This window comes from Sus scrofa, chromosome 2 (assembly GCF_000003025.6).
Source record: "Sus scrofa isolate TJ Tabasco breed Duroc chromosome 2, Sscrofa11.1, whole genome shotgun sequence".
Taxonomy (NCBI): Eukaryota; Metazoa; Chordata; class Mammalia; order Artiodactyla; family Suidae; genus Sus; species Sus scrofa.
The window spans coordinates 135,092,467-135,109,778 of NC_010444.4; the positions used below are offsets into that span (position 1 = coordinate 135,092,467).

The 17,312-nt window shown below is 55.0% G+C and overlaps 1 protein-coding gene across 7 annotated transcripts in view; it reads right to left on the reverse strand.

Moving 5' to 3' along the window:
• The window catches only part of SEPT8 (septin 8), a 27,327-nt gene extending 15,309 nt beyond the window's left edge, over positions 1 to 12,018 (reverse strand). For 2 of the 7 annotated variants that reach the window (XM_013995122.2, XM_013995123.2), the window contains exons 1-2: positions 11,745 to 11,885; positions 563 to 683 (exon numbers count right to left, since the gene is read on the reverse strand). In XM_013995122.2, coding sequence (XP_013850576.1) covers positions 563 to 683; positions 11,745 to 11,774 — 151 coding nt within the window. In that variant the 5' untranslated portion in view covers positions 11,775 to 11,885. Of the gene's footprint in view, positions 1 to 562; positions 684 to 11,744 lie in introns of all 7 variants that reach the window. The other 5 variants (XM_013995121.2, XM_021085441.1, XM_005661646.3 and 2 more) reach the window with 5 other exon arrangements.

The following is a 17,312-nucleotide window of genomic DNA, read 5'->3' on the forward strand; positions in this document are numbered from 1 at the left end:
ATAAATGTTTTTTAAATAAACAAACAAGTGCATCTAAACCACTGTGATAGGAATTCCCGTTGTGGCGCAGCGGAAACGAATCCGACTGGGAACCATGAAGTTGCGGGTTTCATCCCTGGCCTCACTCTGTGGGTTAAGGATCCAGCACTGCCGTGAGCTGTGGTATAGGTCATAGACTCAATTCAGATCTGGCGTGGCTGTGGCTTCGGTGTAGGCCGGCAGTTACAGCTCTGTTTCGACCCCTAGCCTGGAAACCTCCATAGGCTGCGGGTGCGGCCCTAAAAAGACAAAAGACAAAAAAGGTAAACCACTGTGATAAATATTCTTACTGTACGAAGCACTTTCAGGCACTTAATCGCATTTACTCTTCACAGCAACCCTGAGTCAGGCCCTGGCTCCACCTTGATCCTTGACCCTGACTCCCTCGACCCCGCAAAGTGTCACTCTGCCTGAGAGTCCCCCTTGCAGCTCGACAGGTGGCCAGGGCAGCAGCACCCCCTCTCCCGGGAGGCCCTCGTCTGCCCTCTGCCTGAGGCTGCCCCCGGCCGGGCCTGACACTCACCCACACAGAGGATATTGAAGCTGAAGCCCTGAGTGACCGACTTGCTGACCAGCTGGTCGGGGAGGCTGTCAAAGCCCACATGGCCGCCCAGGGAGAGGCTCCGGGGCTCGGGCTCTGCATTCTGCCGAGAGAGGAGAGACAGGGGCAGTGAGCCCACTGGGGAAGAGGGAGAGGAGAGACAGGGGCAGTGAGCCCACTGGGGAAGAGGGAGGCTAAGCCTGGGTCAACCCCCTGCCCGCCACCACCCTGTCTGAATTCCTGGAAAATCTCAGGACACACCCTGAGGGCACCAGAGCTCCAACTCCAAGCCAAGTATCCACAGAGGGAGCCTCAAGTGAAAAGGCCTTCCCACCCACGGCCCTGCGCCTCCTGGGCTGGTGAGGAACGCCTGGGCCTGAGGTGTCTCCTGGCAGATGGCCCAAACACCTACGGTTGCTACTCCAAGGGCTCACTGCCCTCCTGCCCTGGGGGAGGCCCCACATGATCCCTGGACCTTAAACCAGGATTTCAAAGAGTTCTGGTCTTGGTGCAGCAGAAACAAATCCGACTAGGAACCATGAGGTTGCAGGTTCGATCCCTGGCCTTGTTCAGTGAGTTAAGGATCTGCCATTGATGTGAGCTGTGGCGTAGGTCATAGATGCGGCTTGGATCTGGCGTGGCTGTGGCTGTGGTGTAGGCCAGCAGCTGTAGCTTTTATTAGACTACTAGCCTGGGAACCTCCATATGCTGCAGGTGTAGCCCTAAAAAGGGGGAAAAAAAAGATTTCAAAAGGCCAAGACTGAAGGGTGTGCATGTTCCTGCAGTCTCCTCCCACTGAAGCAGGACTCAAGCACAGGTAGGTCTGGCCTGACCCGCTGACGCTCACACTGTCTGGGGGCCTCTCCCATTGGGCTGGTTTCAGGGTCCCCCACAGACACCCCTTGCTCGTCACGCACCCAAGGGCAGAATGCACACATGGGCCCTGCTAAAGGGGCCAGTACTCACTCAGACCCACCACTAGGTCTCAGGACTCCGAGGCCTCTTCTAGGGACTCCCAGGCTTGGGTTCCTGCCACCCTCCTAGCCCCACCCGAGTCCTAGCTGCTTGAACTGAGATGCCAGATGAGAATGTGGAGGCCTGCCCAGAGAGGCAGGCAGCGGGCGGGAGCGAGCAGGGGCCACTGGGCTGCCCACAGCACTATAAAAAGAACCCGCCAGGACCCGAAGTAGAGGGTCAGGGTCAGGCTCCAATTTGTGGGGATGGACTCTCTGCCTCCCTGGGAATGGGGCTGGAATGTGGTCCTCGGAGAGAAGGTTCCCAGGCTCAGCCATTCTGGGCTTGGCCCCTCTCAAGGGCAGGCCCCAGTCAGCTCCGTGGAGGGCAGAAACGCGCCTCCTCTGTCCCCGAGCCCCTCTGCCCTGAGTGCCAGCCAGAGCCGGGCAGGTCAGGGCAGTGGGTCTGAGACTCCTGCCATCCAGCCCACAGCTGCAGAGCGGAGGAAACAGGCCTAAGTGAAGATGGTCCCAGGAGCACTGACTGTGACAGTGGCAGCCCTTATGCCATATAGAAACGGGCACAGTGAGCAGAGGGGGCTGAGGACCAGAGAGCAGGGCCCCAGCTCCCTGTCCTCCAGCACAGGGGTCTTCTGAGCATCTGAGCTCCCCCTGACCTCCCTGTAGCCTCAGCCTGAACCCTGCAACCACTCTTTCCTCCCAACCAGAGCCCCTGGCACTCAAACCCAACCCTCTCTTCTTCATCGGTTCTGCCCATCGGCCTCTTCTCCCCACCTTCACCCCCCACCCCCCGCCAGCTCAGTCACTGCGACCCTACATGGAACACTCTCAAGTGTGCACAGGAGCAGCCGAGACCCTTCGTGTCCCCTCTGGGCGGTGGTACTATTCCCTTGAGCAAGTCAGAGTTACCCCCAACCTGTTCTCTCCAACGACCCTCTTCCCGCGGCACCTCCCCTTCTCCCTAGCCCCTGACCCCAGGGGATTACATCACCAACTTCCCAATCAAGCCTGGCCCCCCAAAGGCAGCTTCCCTTCACAGGTGCCCACACCAAAACCAGTAAGTGGATGTGCTGGGCCAGGGCCGAACCCCCCAGCATGGCGCTCGGGGCCCCTCACCATCCGAGGCCTTTCTTTTTCACAGGCTCAGTTCCTGCCCCACTGGTAACCTTGGAACGTACTTCCCAAACTCAGTCCCTTCCCTGAGCTCCAGAGCTCTTGCGACCTCTTCCCTGGCACCTGCTCGGACCTGGCCTCTAAGTGCTTACATTCCAGACCCCTGGCTGGGTTCTGACCCCATGTCCTTACATGGTTAGCTGTCCTTTTTAGAAGCGACGTGATTCTCCAGCCTCCCCCTGAAGGAGGCTGCAGGAGGGCAGGTTTCGCATTCTTCCCACCCTCCCACCACTGTGCCCGACCTGCTAGACAACGCCAGCATTTATAAACGGCCAAACCCGTCTTCGCCGCCACAGCACCAGGGGCAGCTGCCCCCTCACACAGAGCTTCATTATTCAGCCTCTGTTCCACCTGCTCGTGGCAGCAGGGATCAAATGGAGGACAGAACAGTTAGTCTAGAGCTTGCCTCCTTCCAGGCGAGACTGAAAATCTCCAACATGTAAGGCGTGCTGTGCTCGCAGAGAAGACTATGTGTTTATTCATCCTCTTCTTCCAAGGGCGACACCATCAGGATGCAATCCAGCGCCCTGTAGTCTGCCGCCAAAACCCACCCCGTCAGCTGTGTCTGGAAGCCACACATGTGCGCATGCGCACGGACACGCTCTGCTGCAGAGTCCTTGCACACAAACAGAGGCCATCCTATTCCTGGGGTGCCCTGCCTCTCTCACTTTGGAGTCCCAGGCTCCAAAGCCTACGAGTGGCCCTCAGGGTCTCACACTGGCCCGCCTACCACACTCAGCAAGCCCTGCCTGCCTTCACTTACGCAGCTGGGCTCACCCTGGAGGAATGTGCAGCGGACAGGGCCTCATCTCCAAGGGGTTGTCCAGGCTGCACTGTCACTGCAAGGCCCGGAGACCTAGAGCAACTGATGCCTGCTCAGGAGTCGCTGCGGCCACAGGAGTGTCCATATCCAGCGCATGCGTGCACACACACACATGTCCACACACGGAAGAATGGCCGCTAGTCCTCACGGGAACAGAGTGTTCGTCCCCGGTCTCGGAGGCTGGTCTGACCTCCCGGCTCCACTGAGGTGTGACTCTCACGAACGCCAACCTCCCTGATCCCATATTTGGCATCCACAACATGTGATCCAAGGGGCCTCACTCACTCCGAGGCGCCCGTCCCACGTGTCTCTGCTGACCTGCACAGGGTCCCAGCCCAGGAGGAGCCAGCAGCCTACAAAGCACCACTGGCACGTCTCAGCCACCACAACTCAGAAAGGAACTTCAGGGCTCCCACTGGCTACTGCAATCTGTCGGGCAAGACCTCAGCTCCAACGCCGGGGCTGGGTTCTCATGGTCCTGAGCCAATGAGCATGATCCCACGATGGGTTCAGGCAAAGGCGAGTGACCCAGGGTGAGCCTTCGTGACCATCTTGAACCATGAGGGGAGCCGGTCTAAGACCGAAGCCCGCTCACGGAGGATGGCAGAGCCAAGGAAAGCACTGAGGAGAGAGCTGGTGTCCTCCCTCCCTCTGGGCGTTTCCCTTTACCGGGGCCACAGCCAGCTTTCCTGCTGAAGCTAGCTGAATGGGGCCATCTAGACTTGCAATGGAAAGCATCCTGACTGCTGCAGGCTCCCAAATAAAACTCTGAGTGCGGAGGAACAGGGAGAAAGCAAGGAGAGGAAGGACAGGGAAGGAGAAGTCGTACCCCAACCACAGGAAGGAATGGATGTCCAGTGATGACACCAACACCTCCCTGAGGACCACCTGCACGGGCTAAGCCAGGAGAGTCCCACAGGCCCTTGCCCGCCCTGTGTGGCAGAGACCATTATTACCCATTTTACAGGTAAGGAAACTGAGGTGCACAGAAGCTGAAGAACTAATCAGGGCAGAGGAGGGGTCTGAGAGCAGCCGAGGCCTGGCCCCGAGACACTCAGCTTTACTACCTCCGCTGCTCTTACAACACTCCCAACTCATTCATCTAGCCACCCGACACATGCTCGCTGGCACGTCTGCTGTGTGCCAGGCACTGGGATGGCTGCCAACGAAAAGATGAGGACACTGAATTCTTGACCACGGGGCTCAGTCTAATTCAGTCTAAACTCAACCGGCTGGAGAGGCCAGGCAGGTAATGTGAATGGGTGAAGGGGAGCAGGACGGTAATAATGACAGCAACCACACCTACCAGTTATCGAGGGCTCACCATGTGTGCTTCTAATTCCATCTCGCTTAGCCCACCCATCCGCCCTATGAGGTAGGCTGCCTATTATCTCCACGGCACAGAATCAACAACTGAGGCACCAAGAGATTAAGTAACTTTCCCAAGATCACACTGCTCAGGAGGGTGAAGACACGATCTGGATGGAGAGGGTGCGACAGCAGAACCCACACTTCCAGCCACGTCACTCTGCTTGCTGCCTATTGGACGAAAGACTCGGTGACTGGGCTGAGTGTGGGGGCCTGCAGAGAGAGGCAGGAACCGTGGGGAACTGCAGAGGCTGTGCTCGGCCCATGATGGCTATGGTTTCATGACTCCAGCCAACTAGGGGAATGCACACCTCGTGCTGCCAAATCTTCCAATTTTTTAAAGAGAGAATCCAGAAATCTAGATTTTTGTTTGAAACTCATTACTTTTCGAAGATTGGCAACACCTACAAATTGAGACTATCATGATGGCCCAACACAACACGTCTGGGGGGATGGACCTGACCCATGGCCTGACGGTCTGCAACCCCGGCTGGCAGGAGAGTGACCTGGAAAGACAAAACACTCCGTCTCCACTCTTGGGGCATGGGGACCCACAGGAGGCTGCTCCGTGGAAGGAGCTTTCAGGCTGGATGACTTAACTCAGACCCTAATGAGAGGAGGACCCAGCTGCTTCTGGCCCTTTCCATATGCCCAGCTCCCAGGGGTGCCAGCTCAGGGGGCTCAAACAGTCCTCAGAGCTCCAGCTCCAGGACAGAAGTTGGCAGCTCTGAGCTTTACACACACAATGGGAAACTCCACAGGGCCATTATCCCCCCTCTAATCACTAACAAGCTTTTGGCTCCTGCGCCGGGCTCCGGGCTTCTATGTCATCATTTCTTTGCAAACATCAAAGACAGCAACCAAAATAATAACCGCTCAGGCTGACTGCGTTCCTCCATGCCCGCTCGTCCAGAACAAAGTGGAGAATGGCGTTTTGTTATGTAGCCCAGTGGATAAATAGGATGTCCTTTTCCTGACCAGGCAATGCTGTCTGAGCTTTCTGGAGCAGCCCGAATCACCAGGCAAGAGGAGCTGGCTCTTGGTGGGAACTGGGGAGAAACTGTGTCTTGCGCTTGCCCCCTCCCCCAAAAGACAAAACTTTTTGTCCGGAAGTACTGGGAATCTGTTCGTCAGAACCAGCAGAACTGAGGCAGACATGGGTGAAAAAAGCCCCTGACACCAAACCTCCCAAACTAGGTTGGTTGTTGGGCTGAAAGTAGAGGTGATGCCCCACCGTCAGTGTATGTGGCTCCTGAATCCCAGACAAAGAGCGGCCCCCACCCCAGGCCTTCCACAGAGTTCTCTCCAAGTGCCATGGATATCGGACAGGATGTCCCCCCCAGGCTCCCAGGCCTGACACCCACTGCCCTGAGTACCCTCCAGGCAGACGGGAAGCCTTCTCCTCACAAGAGCTTGAGCTCTGGGTGTGTGGGGGGGGGCTATTAAAGTCCTTGTGCAATGGACACAGGAGTCACTGTGCCACCGGGAGACTTCTCTGCCCATGGGCCTGGCACAAACCACCCTACCCCCGGCTCTAGCTTATGCTCAGCAGCCTGGGCCTTAAATAGCCAGAGCAGAGGCCTCTGGCCAGAACCGGTCATAGCGCAACTGTCCTTGAGTCCAAGAGGAATCCTAGGAATTTTCCCAGGAAAGGCTTAGGCTCTGGTCCCAGGATTCCATAGCAAGCCTCTAAGTCCAGGTCAGAGGTTACGGGAAATAACCCAGGGATGTACATGGGAGGGCAGGGGTGGGAATGCTGCGGCCTTGGGCCAGGAGGGAAGAAGAGACACAGGATATACCTGTCCCCGGTCAAGAGGACACGTGAGAACCCAAGTGGCCCTCTCCTAAGGAGGCAACAAAAACCTGGGGAGAAGACACAAGCCAGGCTCATGGTGACAGCACAGTGGCAGACACAGTAACAACGGCAAGATGGCAGTTGGGCCCCAGGAGGAGGCCACCAGTCACTCTCTCAAGGCCAGTCATCCGGGCCCCTATCCTGGGAAGTGAAGGGACTTTGGAAGCAAACGACCGGCAAGAGTCCAAGGCCACCTCACGCCCTGACCCCAGCACTCCAACCACTGGGCTTCTGGTCCCTCCGAGAGGCGCTTCGCTCCCTCTTCCTGCACACAGACAACCAGGCCTGCCGCTTAGTCCCCCGGGATGGTGGAGCGCACACTTCTCTGGTCAAAATGAGGTTTCCAGGAAGGCAAGTTACTGGTCTCTGGGCCCACTGTCCCTGAAACGCTCCTGGGCTTCGTCATCCTCCTGAGAGGGAACAGTCCAACCCACCACAGAGCAGATGCGGAAGGCACTCTAGGCTGCAGAAGGTACTGGAACCCCAGGTGGTCACTTTCCCACTTGCGCAGGGACTCCGGGGGCAGGGAAAGCCACACGGTCTGGACAGCTGGATGGAGGCAGCCTATGTTCCACAGGGAAGGAGATGCCACCCTTGGAAAGAGGAAAGTGGGCAGCAAAGGTGACCATGACCCCCGCCCCCGGGGATGGATGCTGGTGTGTGAGAAGGGCCTGAGCACCAACCTGAGGCTCAAGGCAGAGCTGCTCCACTTTCCTGTTGCTTGTCTCCCCACCGCCACACTGGCAGAGTATCAGACTCACAGTCCATGCCCACGGCCTGTGCTGAACCTCAGGGCCCAGAAGGTCCAAGCCCAGAAGGCCCCTCACAGAGGAACTAGCACCTGTGATCCGAAATCGGCTCCCATTCCTTCCTCCCCGGCTTCTGTCCCTGCAATGGAGCCTCAAAGATAGGGGCCAGGAACCATCCAGAAGCCATGTGTCCTGAGGAAGAGACTATCCAATCTGCCCCACTAGCACCCAGGGCAACTGATGGTTCAGGCCAGGGGTCCCCTGCCCTGCCGTCCACCACCTCTTCCCAGCGGCGGCTCCTCGTACGAGCCCTGGGCATGCAGATGGCACAGGTTGCCCCAACTCTATCACGAGGACATGTTGCCCTTGGGAGGCATCCTCACCAGGCAGTTGTGTCTCCCTCTGGCCTGCTTAGCTCCACATTGAGTTATCTGGCAAAGTTTGTGCCTTGGCGGCCATAACGGAGTCCTGGGACCCAAGCTGGCAGCACAGAGGCAGGAAGACTGGAGAGGCTGCAGGGGACACACAGAGGCCAGCCAGTCCTCAGGCCCTTTGCTCTGTCATCCTGCAGCGGCTTTCTTCTGGTAGCTGGACTGGAGCCACAGAAACACGCATGGTGGTTACTGCCCCAAATCCGTACCTTCCCCCCAGCCTATCTCAGGGCTCAAAACTCAGAGGGCTCCACCTTCTCTGCCATCTCAAGGGGTCCTTGGGGACTGAGGTTGGGTCTCAGGCCCCAACGTGCCAATGACCAGCATTTGCATCTCACCCAGCCATGGGCTATTGGCATCAACAAGATGATGGACAAAAGCATCCAGTGGCCTCCCTGCCATCCAAAGCTTTTGACAGATGTCTGGTCCTGGGTTCCCAGCCTTCATCCATTCTCCTGTGTCACTGGCATTGCAGTCAGTCTCCTTCTCACCCCCCTCTCTGTTCCGACTCTGGTCTGTCCCTTGTCATGTGCTGTGTTGGCTCACCCACGCACTCCCACCCGTCTCCCCGCCCTGGCCCATTCCAATCCACATCCCAGGCAGATCTTTCTTAGGTCAGCACCCACGGCAAGGTATGGTGCTAGGCAGGCCAGACCCACCTCCCAGGGCAAGGGCTCTGCAGCTGGTGCTCACTTACGCCCCCTCCAGACCTCCAGGCACTGAGAGCTGCACAGACACCCCTTGCTGAGCCCTCATTTTTCCTTCAGAACAGCTCAGCCAGGAGGTTACTGGCCCTTTGTGCAGGGGCAGGCGCTACCACTCCATGACACCCCGCCAGGGTGAGAGCCTGCCTCCTGCCTTCCTTCCCTCCAGCTCTTGCTTCAGGGGTGGAACAGGCACTCCCGGGATAGCCTGCTTCTTGGGGAAGTGTCAAGATTACAGGGGTGACAACAGAAGTGACAGATGGCGCTGGGATAAAGTGGAGATGGAGGTGGGGGCGGGTGATCGGCTGGGAGGGGTGCCAGGCGTGAGGCTGCCATGCCGCACACTCCTCTCTCCCCCTCAGAGCTCCACTTCCCCTGGGCCCTCCATCCCCCCTCACCACGGAGTCTGAACCTTGCCCATGAGAGTCTAACAGGAGAAACACAGGAGCCGGCCCCTGAGACCGAAAAAGAATAAGCCCCAGAGCCTGGGACCCAGGCTGGAGAAGGGGCAGAGCATCGTGGACAGGAGTCTGGCTGCCCAAGGAGGGCAAGAGGCAAGAGACTCCCCAGGGGCTGTCCCAGACACGCTCATCCAAGGAGATTTCAACCCTAACTCTGGGGCTCACCTAGGGCTGGGCCAGGCCCAGCCAAAAGGTAAAGGCTGCTGAGCCTGAGCTGTTCGCATCATGCTACCTAGAGAACAGGAACCCGGCACACACTGACCTCAAAGCACCGTTCCATCTGCTCGTCTAAGCTTCAGGTTGGGAGAGTTCCCAGGCCCTCTGGGGCTGGTCTGACCACTGAGCTGGCCTCAGCGGCATTGTCAACCTGCCACAGTTCAAGCAGATCATAGCCTCCCGGCCACTGCTTAAGACCCAAGTCAACCATGGGGTTGGTGAGACAACTATGCACATGCCCCCAGACATGCCGTAGACTGCGATTTATCTTCCACAAACTCTCTGAAAACATCAGCATGGTTATGCTCACTGGATAGCGGGGTAAAGGAAGAAATAATTTGCCGAGGATGACAAGGCAGGAGAGGAGAATGGAGCCCAGACTCCTACATGAAGGCCAAACCCCACCCAAGGTCTCCACCCAAATTCAACTGTGTCCAAGTCCTCCCAGGAGGCTGACGGCCCAGAGCTCGAAGGGTGTGGATGGCGTCCATCCATCCAGCTTAATCTGGCACAGTAACCAAGGCCCCTGAGCCGGGACGGTACGCCTTGCCTTGAGTCAGCCCCCTCTTTGCGTCCTGGCCCACTCTGGGCATTAAGAGCCGGAATCCCCACAGATGTGGTTTAAAAGCTACCATCTCTCAGGGATGGTGGCCCCTGGAGAGGGGGCCCTGTAACGGAGCAAACCCATTCGCTGCTGCCTTCTTACACAGAGAGCCAGTCTTCAAAGCCACATGCGCGCTGGGGAGAATGTACCCTGTGATGTGCCTACCACGTGCCAGTCACTGCTCTGACTACCTGACCTGGATCCTCTCATTAAATCCTTCTAATCACCCTATGGGAAAGGCAGTACTCTTATCCCATTGTACAGGTGAGAACACTGAAAGCTTAAACAAATTGCTCAAGGTCACGTGGCCAACGCGAGTCCAGGATTCACATTGGGGCGTCTGATTCTAGTTACGCTACACACCCCTTCCATCCGCAAGAGTCCTGTTAGAGCAACCTCTGGCCACGGAGAGACAGAACCCAGACATAACTTTCTGCTCAGCAGGGCACAGAACATGCACACAGACACGCAGGGAGAGATGTGTAAACACACACAGGTCTCTTGGCCTCCAGCTAACCAGCAGGTCTGTCGGGATTCACGTGCAGCCCTCCTGGGGTACATAAATTCCTATTTACTGTGCAGGCCAAGCTCTGAACCTGCTCCGCCTGTATTCAAACTTACTGAACTGACTCGCAGCCCCCTCTCCACTGGAAATGAAACACTCCAGTATAGAAATTATGAAACCAAGAGTCTCTGCTTTAGTTACCCCTATTTCCAAAGTAGACCAACAAATGTATTTTCAGATGAAAGAGAAAATTTACATATATAAATTCGGATGGCAGTATTTATAGCATTAATTACGTAAGTCCCGGATCCCTTATTTAGCCCCAGAACCAATTCCTTATCGGTCATATATTTAGCATTTCCCCCCACCCCCAACATCTCCCGACTCTCCCTTACAACGACCAGGGCCTCACATGCTGGCAAGAGGACACAGCTTCCTTCACTGTCAGAGCCCAACCTCCCAGACACACCCAAATTCAGCCTTAGAATCAGGGGACATGCAGCCACGACCCCCGAGAGTCCCCTCTCCCCTCGGGTGAATTATAAAAGCCTTTAGAAAATAGGCTACAGGCCGGCTCGGGCCCGGAGAGACCTCTGGAGGGACCACCAGAGATGTGAGCCCTGCAGAAGGCATACCCGACCTGGGGCTCAAGCAAACATCCACTGGGCTGAATCTGGAATCTCTCCAGTTTCTGGGGAATGGCTGCCTCCGACCCTACCACTGAGGCCGGACCTGCCTGGAATCGCACCCGGGATCCGGCCGCTTGGGTTGGGGTGCAGGCTGAGGTTGGGAGACGCAGGGCCAGGACCTTGGGTCTTCAGGACCCAAGTCTGCAACTGCCCTTGGCTCACTTGAGGGACTCCCTCGGACCCCTAGGGCTTCATCCTGAGCCCAGCCAGCAGCACCTGCGCGGCCAGGGGTCTCCCCCGCCGTGCAGAAACAGGCAGGGAGACGGGGCTTTGGAAGAACCTGGATCCTCCCCTCCGGCGCCCGGGGCTCCGGTCTGTCCTCGCACCTGGCCGGAACCAGGCGGATATTTATGTGCTCCTTTCCGCGAAAGGAGTCCGCCTCGCCTTCGCCCAAGCAGAGCGACCCCGCCAGCCGCCCGGCGAGGCGCCCCCGCCCGACGCCCCAGGTCCCGAGGCTAGCGCTGCTCGGAGAGCCAGCTCGTGCGCCCCCGGCCCGCCCGGAGTCGAGGCCGGCTCGCGCGGCACTGACAGCCCGGCTCGCGCCCCCGGCCAGCGGCACGCGGCCCCCTCCCCGCGCCTCTCGCGCGCGCCGCGGCCCAGCGGGGCCCTCACCGAGAAGCGCTCCAGGTCAGTGGCCGCCATGGCGAGCTCCGCACCGGGCAGGCGGGCCGGGCCGAGCACCCGGGCCGCGACAGGGACCAGCCGGCTGCGGGACGCGCTCCGCCCGGGCGGCTGCGGCTGAATGGATCCAATATGGCCACTTCCTGGAAACTCCCCTTGGCGGCAGCGGCGGCGGCGGCGGCGGGAGAAGCCGCGGAGCCGCCCCCGCCCCCGCCCGCGGGACCGGCCTCCCCGCCTGGCCCCGCCGCGAGCGCAGCCCGAGCCCCAGCGCGGGCACGGCCGGGGGTCTCCGCGGCGAGGCGGGAGGTGCCAACTGCGAGGACTGCTGGGACTTGTAGTCCCGAAGTTGGGGGGCCAGGAGGGCCGTGCCTGGGGACCCGGGCCAGTGCCCGCCGGCCTGCCGCGTGTCCCTGGGAGGCTGGGGACGAGGCCGGGAGGGAGTGTCCCGCGCCTCCGCGCTAGGAAGCCCGCTCGGTGCCGAGAAGAGTAGGGTGCGGCGTGCGCCCTCGAGGTCTCCCCCAAGCCGCCTCCACCCGGTCAGAGCCTGCAAATACACGGAGACCACCAGCCAGAGTGTCGGCGGATTGCGTGCGGCCCGTCGGGTCCAGGAGAGGCCGCCTCAGCCTCTTATGGCCGTACGCTGGGCCCCACCTGATGCTCTGGTCCGAGCCAGGGCGGCACCCGGGGCGGGACCCGCGCGTCCGGCTGGGCGGCCTTCCCGGGCCAGGGACCAGCCTTCGGCTCCTTGCGCAATGAAGTTGCAGGATGCGCAGTTCAGGCTCAGATTCGTGCAATAGACAAGCCGAGTTCGGCATTCAAGACATCAGATAACAAGTGACCGTCACCCTGCCTACCCCTAAGGGTTTCGGGCGAGGTCTTAATGGAGTCTGGGCACCGCGCAAGGAAGACTGCAGCTCCCAATGCATGCGCATTCTCTCTGCGAATCCCACTACTCAAAACACGCACAAAACTTAGAAAACTAATACCTCTGCCCAAGCCAAAGGCCTTCAGGGGACTCTGGTCCTATTCAATGACTAGCCTTCTAAAATCCAGCTCCGAATCCTCCAAAACCCTCCTTATTTTGTCATTCCCTCTGCCTCTCTGTCTGCTCTCTCTTTGGGAAGGTAGCAAGGCTTGTCTCCTGCTATTTCAATGGCCTCAACCTGGGTGGGTCCACCCTCCACACCCTTCCCACCCACCAAGATTTTCCTGAGAAACAGCCCAGCCTGTCCCTCTGACTCAGGAACTTGTCGTGGTTGAAGGTGTCCGAGGACCACATCTGGGCTTGGCACACCTGGCTTTAAGAGGAGCTCCTCCCTGCCCTTCCACTGGCTTTCAGGTAGTTGACCCTGTCCCCTTGAAGTAGCTTTCGTCTTCCTTCTCTCCAGGGCACATTGTAGCAGGTCACTAAGGTGAAATGACATCTTGCTGGTCCTTTCTGATTCAGTGTTCACTCTGTGCCTCCCTCTCGCAGTGTCTCCCATGCTGTATTGTAGTTATCTGCGAGAAACAGGCAAAGCTGTGGTTAAGGGTGCTGGACCCAAGGCAAACAAACGACCTGGGTTGGAATCCTGCCTCCATCCCTTGCCAGCTTTTTAACCTCAGGCAATTTACTTACCTGTGCCTCCCCTTCCTCCTCCTAAAACTGAGGCTAATTAGAGTACCTCTGCCACAGGATTCAACTCAGGAAAATAAGGGCTCTCCTCTACACTTGAAATAAAATGCTTAATCAAATCTCCTTCTCTAGACTACAAAAACCTTAATTTCAAAGCCCAGAGAGAGAGAGAGAGAGAGGGAGCGAGATGTGTGGTCAGTTGGTGTTGTGTTGATCAGCCTGGACCAGATCTGCTATTTCCTTTTTCTTTCCTGTAACTGGCAAGAAATCTGTCCCGAAGACCATTTTCTGCATCACAACTCTCTGGAATCTGCCCTAAATTATCTCAAAAATGGTCTTTCCCCCAAGTTGTGCATTTTTTTCAAAATAATCCACTTCTGCAGCCCCAGCTGCTGGCTGTGAGAAGGAAAAGCGAGATTACAGCTGACTTCCTTCTCTTGGGATGTGGTCACTGTTAGGAAAATTTACATCTCCTCCCCGAACCCCAAATTTCTTTTTCTTTCGTCCTCTTCTCCTTCTCCTTCCTGTTCCTCTTTTTCTCCTTCCTCCTCCTCCTGTTTTGTTTTGTTTTTGGCTTTTTAGGGCCGCACCCATGGCATATGGAGGTTCCCAGGCTAGAGATCTAATAGGAGCTACAGCTGCCAGCCTACACCAGAACCACAGCAACGCCAGATCCAAGCCATGTCTGCGACCTCCACCACAGCTCACGGCAACGCCGGATCCTTAACCCACCGAGCGAGGCCAGGGATCGAACCCACAACCTCATGGTTCCTAGTCAGGTTCGTTTCCCGGGCGCCCCGGCGGGAACTCGCTCTTCTCTCCTCTTCTCCCTCTCCCTCGTCGTCATCTTCCTCTCTGCCCCCACCTCCTCCAGTGCGGCTGCTGGTCAGAACTACTGAAGGAGGGAGAGTGAGTTACCTGTGGGGAAACAAAGGCAGATACAGCAATCATTTCTCACACGAGGTAAAGTGGTATTTCTCATGGCAGCATTTCCCAGTGTTCCTTACACACCTAGGAGAAGGGGATACCTGCTAACACACACACACACACACACACACACAATGGTTCCCCAATTAAATAATAGTACATGTGCAATGCCAAGTTCCAGACAGGACAAGGTTTCTGTAGAAGTCCTCAGAGCTTTGGGTGACACCGTCTGAGAGGTAAAGGGACAATGCAGCCTTCCTCAGACTTAGTTCCCCGCCCCCCCCCCGCTCCCCCCCCCACATATACACCTAGCACCGCACTGAAATTTAACCCCACAGGCCTCACTGTTGCTGGCCTTTTACTTTTGTTTATAGTTTCTTTCTGTCACACAAAAGTGTAGAATATTGATGCTGTCAAGTGTACTCGAAATTTCCTTTAGCGTTTTCATCATAAAACCCCTTTTAAAAATCTTCCCTATCTTAAATTCATGAAGTTATTCTCTTTGGCTCTCCGTATAAAACGTTCCAAAATTTTTTGTCACATCTAAGTCCATCAGCGATTTGCTTGTGTATGTGACAAAGTGGACTGTGTCACCATCACTGATCTACAAGGCAAATTGTACCGGGATTCAGCGGTTAGCAAGCCCAACTAGCATCCATGAGGACGCGGGTTCCATCCCTGGCCTCGCTCAGTGGGTTAAGGACCAGGTGTTGCCGTGAGCTGTGGTACAGGTCAAAGATGTGACTTGGATCGCGCGTTGCTGTGGCTGTGGTGTAGGCCGGCAGCTACAGCTCTGATCGGATCCCTAGCCTGGGAACCTCCATATGCCTCGGGTGCAGCCCTAAATGACAAAAAGACAAAAAATAAAAAATAATGCAATGCAAATAATACCAAAGACTCTATTTCTATATGTGTGTAAGTAGGTCTGTGGATCGGTTAGGATAAGGTTCAGTCGCTTCAGCAAGATAGACGTTTCTCACTTTATCCAGAGAGGCAGTCTAGGTGATGCGACATTCTGTTCACACTTTCTGTTGCTTTGCTTTGAAAAGTCTTGACTTCATGATTCCGTGTGGTGAAATCTGCATTCCAGACAGTAGGAGAGGGTGAAGATAATAAAGAGAAAATTGAGCAAACACTCTCAGATGGTTCCAGAAGCTGCCGTGTGGCACGTCTGCTTACATCCTATTGACCATAGCTAAGAAATAGGGTCTTTATTCTGGCCATCAAGTGCACAGCAAAAAATTCCATAAAATATTAGGAGAGTAGACATTGGGAGGTGGCAGCCATCACTGCCAAGTCTGTGTTTATTTATTCCGTTTAGTGCGATGCCCGAAAGAATATTTTTTTAATGTTTTAAATGTATTTGTTTATTTGTTGGAAAATTAAAACATAAAAAAATGATAAGTTCTCTTGTGGGGAAGCCGTTAAAGATCTGGCAGTGTCACTGCAGTGGCAAGGGTTGCTGCTGTGCTGCAGGTTCGATCCCTGGCCTGGGAACTTCTGCATGCCGTGGGTGCAGCAAAAAAAAAAAAAAAAAAAGACAAGCAAGTAAACAATCAGCTATATACCACCTTTCAGAGTCAGCCACAGAAATGAGCATTACATTACAACGTTTTATAAAGCTTTCTACGCATATTTATAGACAGGAGAAAAGACCACAGAAATATTTTATATGAACTGTACCATCATACAGATGCCATTTTAATAAAAATTTATTTTTATTAATAAATTTTCCTCGAATTTAAAAGAAGTGGAAGTGAAACTGAAGGAAGAGTTGAGCTTCAAATAATGCTTCTTGACCACAGGAGATATTACTTCCTAAAAGATACCTCTGAGGTTAAGCAAAAATTGTGAAAAACATTAAGAGCTTGGGGCCAGTGTTTTGAAATTACACATTTCAATATTATGTGTGTGCATATGAGTGTTAGCTCTCATAATTCTTTCCATCTCTCCACCTCCCCTGACCCTGCCTCCTGACATTTACTGCTTATATTATTATTGATACATTGTCCAGGTTTACGATAATCATACTCTGTTCTAGTTAGTTGGTATACATTCCAGATTTAAATAAATTCAATGTTCATCACAGGTTCTTTTATCAAGGATTCTCTATTTGCAAGCTCTTTATTTCATTTCATCTCTAAATGGCCTAATTTCATTGTTTCATTTTTGGTTTTGTTTTGTTTTGTTTTGTCTTTTTTTGTCTTTTTAGGGCCGCACCTGCTGCATATGGAAGTTCCCAGGTTAGGGGTCCAGTCGGAGCTGTAGCCACCAGCCTACACCACAGCCACAGCAACGCCAGATCCAAGCCACGTCTACAACCTACACCACAGGTCACGGCAACACCAGATCCTTAGCCTACTGAGGGAGACCAGGGATCAAACCTGCATTCTCAAAAATGCTAGTCAGATTCATTTCTGCTGAGCCACAATGGGAACTCCTAATTTCACTGTTAAGCTGTTTTCTCAAGGAGGGTTTTAGCTGTGTGAGTCTATCCAGCTGTTGCTTTTACACTTCCACCCTTGGTTGGATTTAATATTCTTGAACCTCACCTTCCTTCCCATAGAATGTGGCAGGCAGCTTTTGCTCCTTTTCTTCTGGTTAGAAGTCTGAGGCCAGCCTGCATTTCTATTCTTGTGGCTGACTTTTTTTTTTCCTGCTTGTTTGTGTAAAGAAGTCACTCTTCATTCTTTTTTTTTTTTTTTTTTTCCAGTTCAATAACTAAAAACATGTCTTAGTATTAAACATTCTGAGCAGAGCTTTTCTGGAACATAGTGTCTTTCAATCTGCAGTTTTAGTTTTGCTTCTTCTGTGTTAGAATTCTCTTTTAGCTCTATTTTTGGTTTCTCTTCTTCAGCAATATCAATGAATCCTTATATTGGGTCGTCTTTATCTGTATTCCATTTCTATTAGTTCTAATTTCTTAAATCACCTTACCTTGTTTAGCTGCCCCAGCTCAGTCATTGGAGTTTCAGTGGGGTCAGTTCTCTTTCTTGTTTGTTCTTATTTGTTTATTC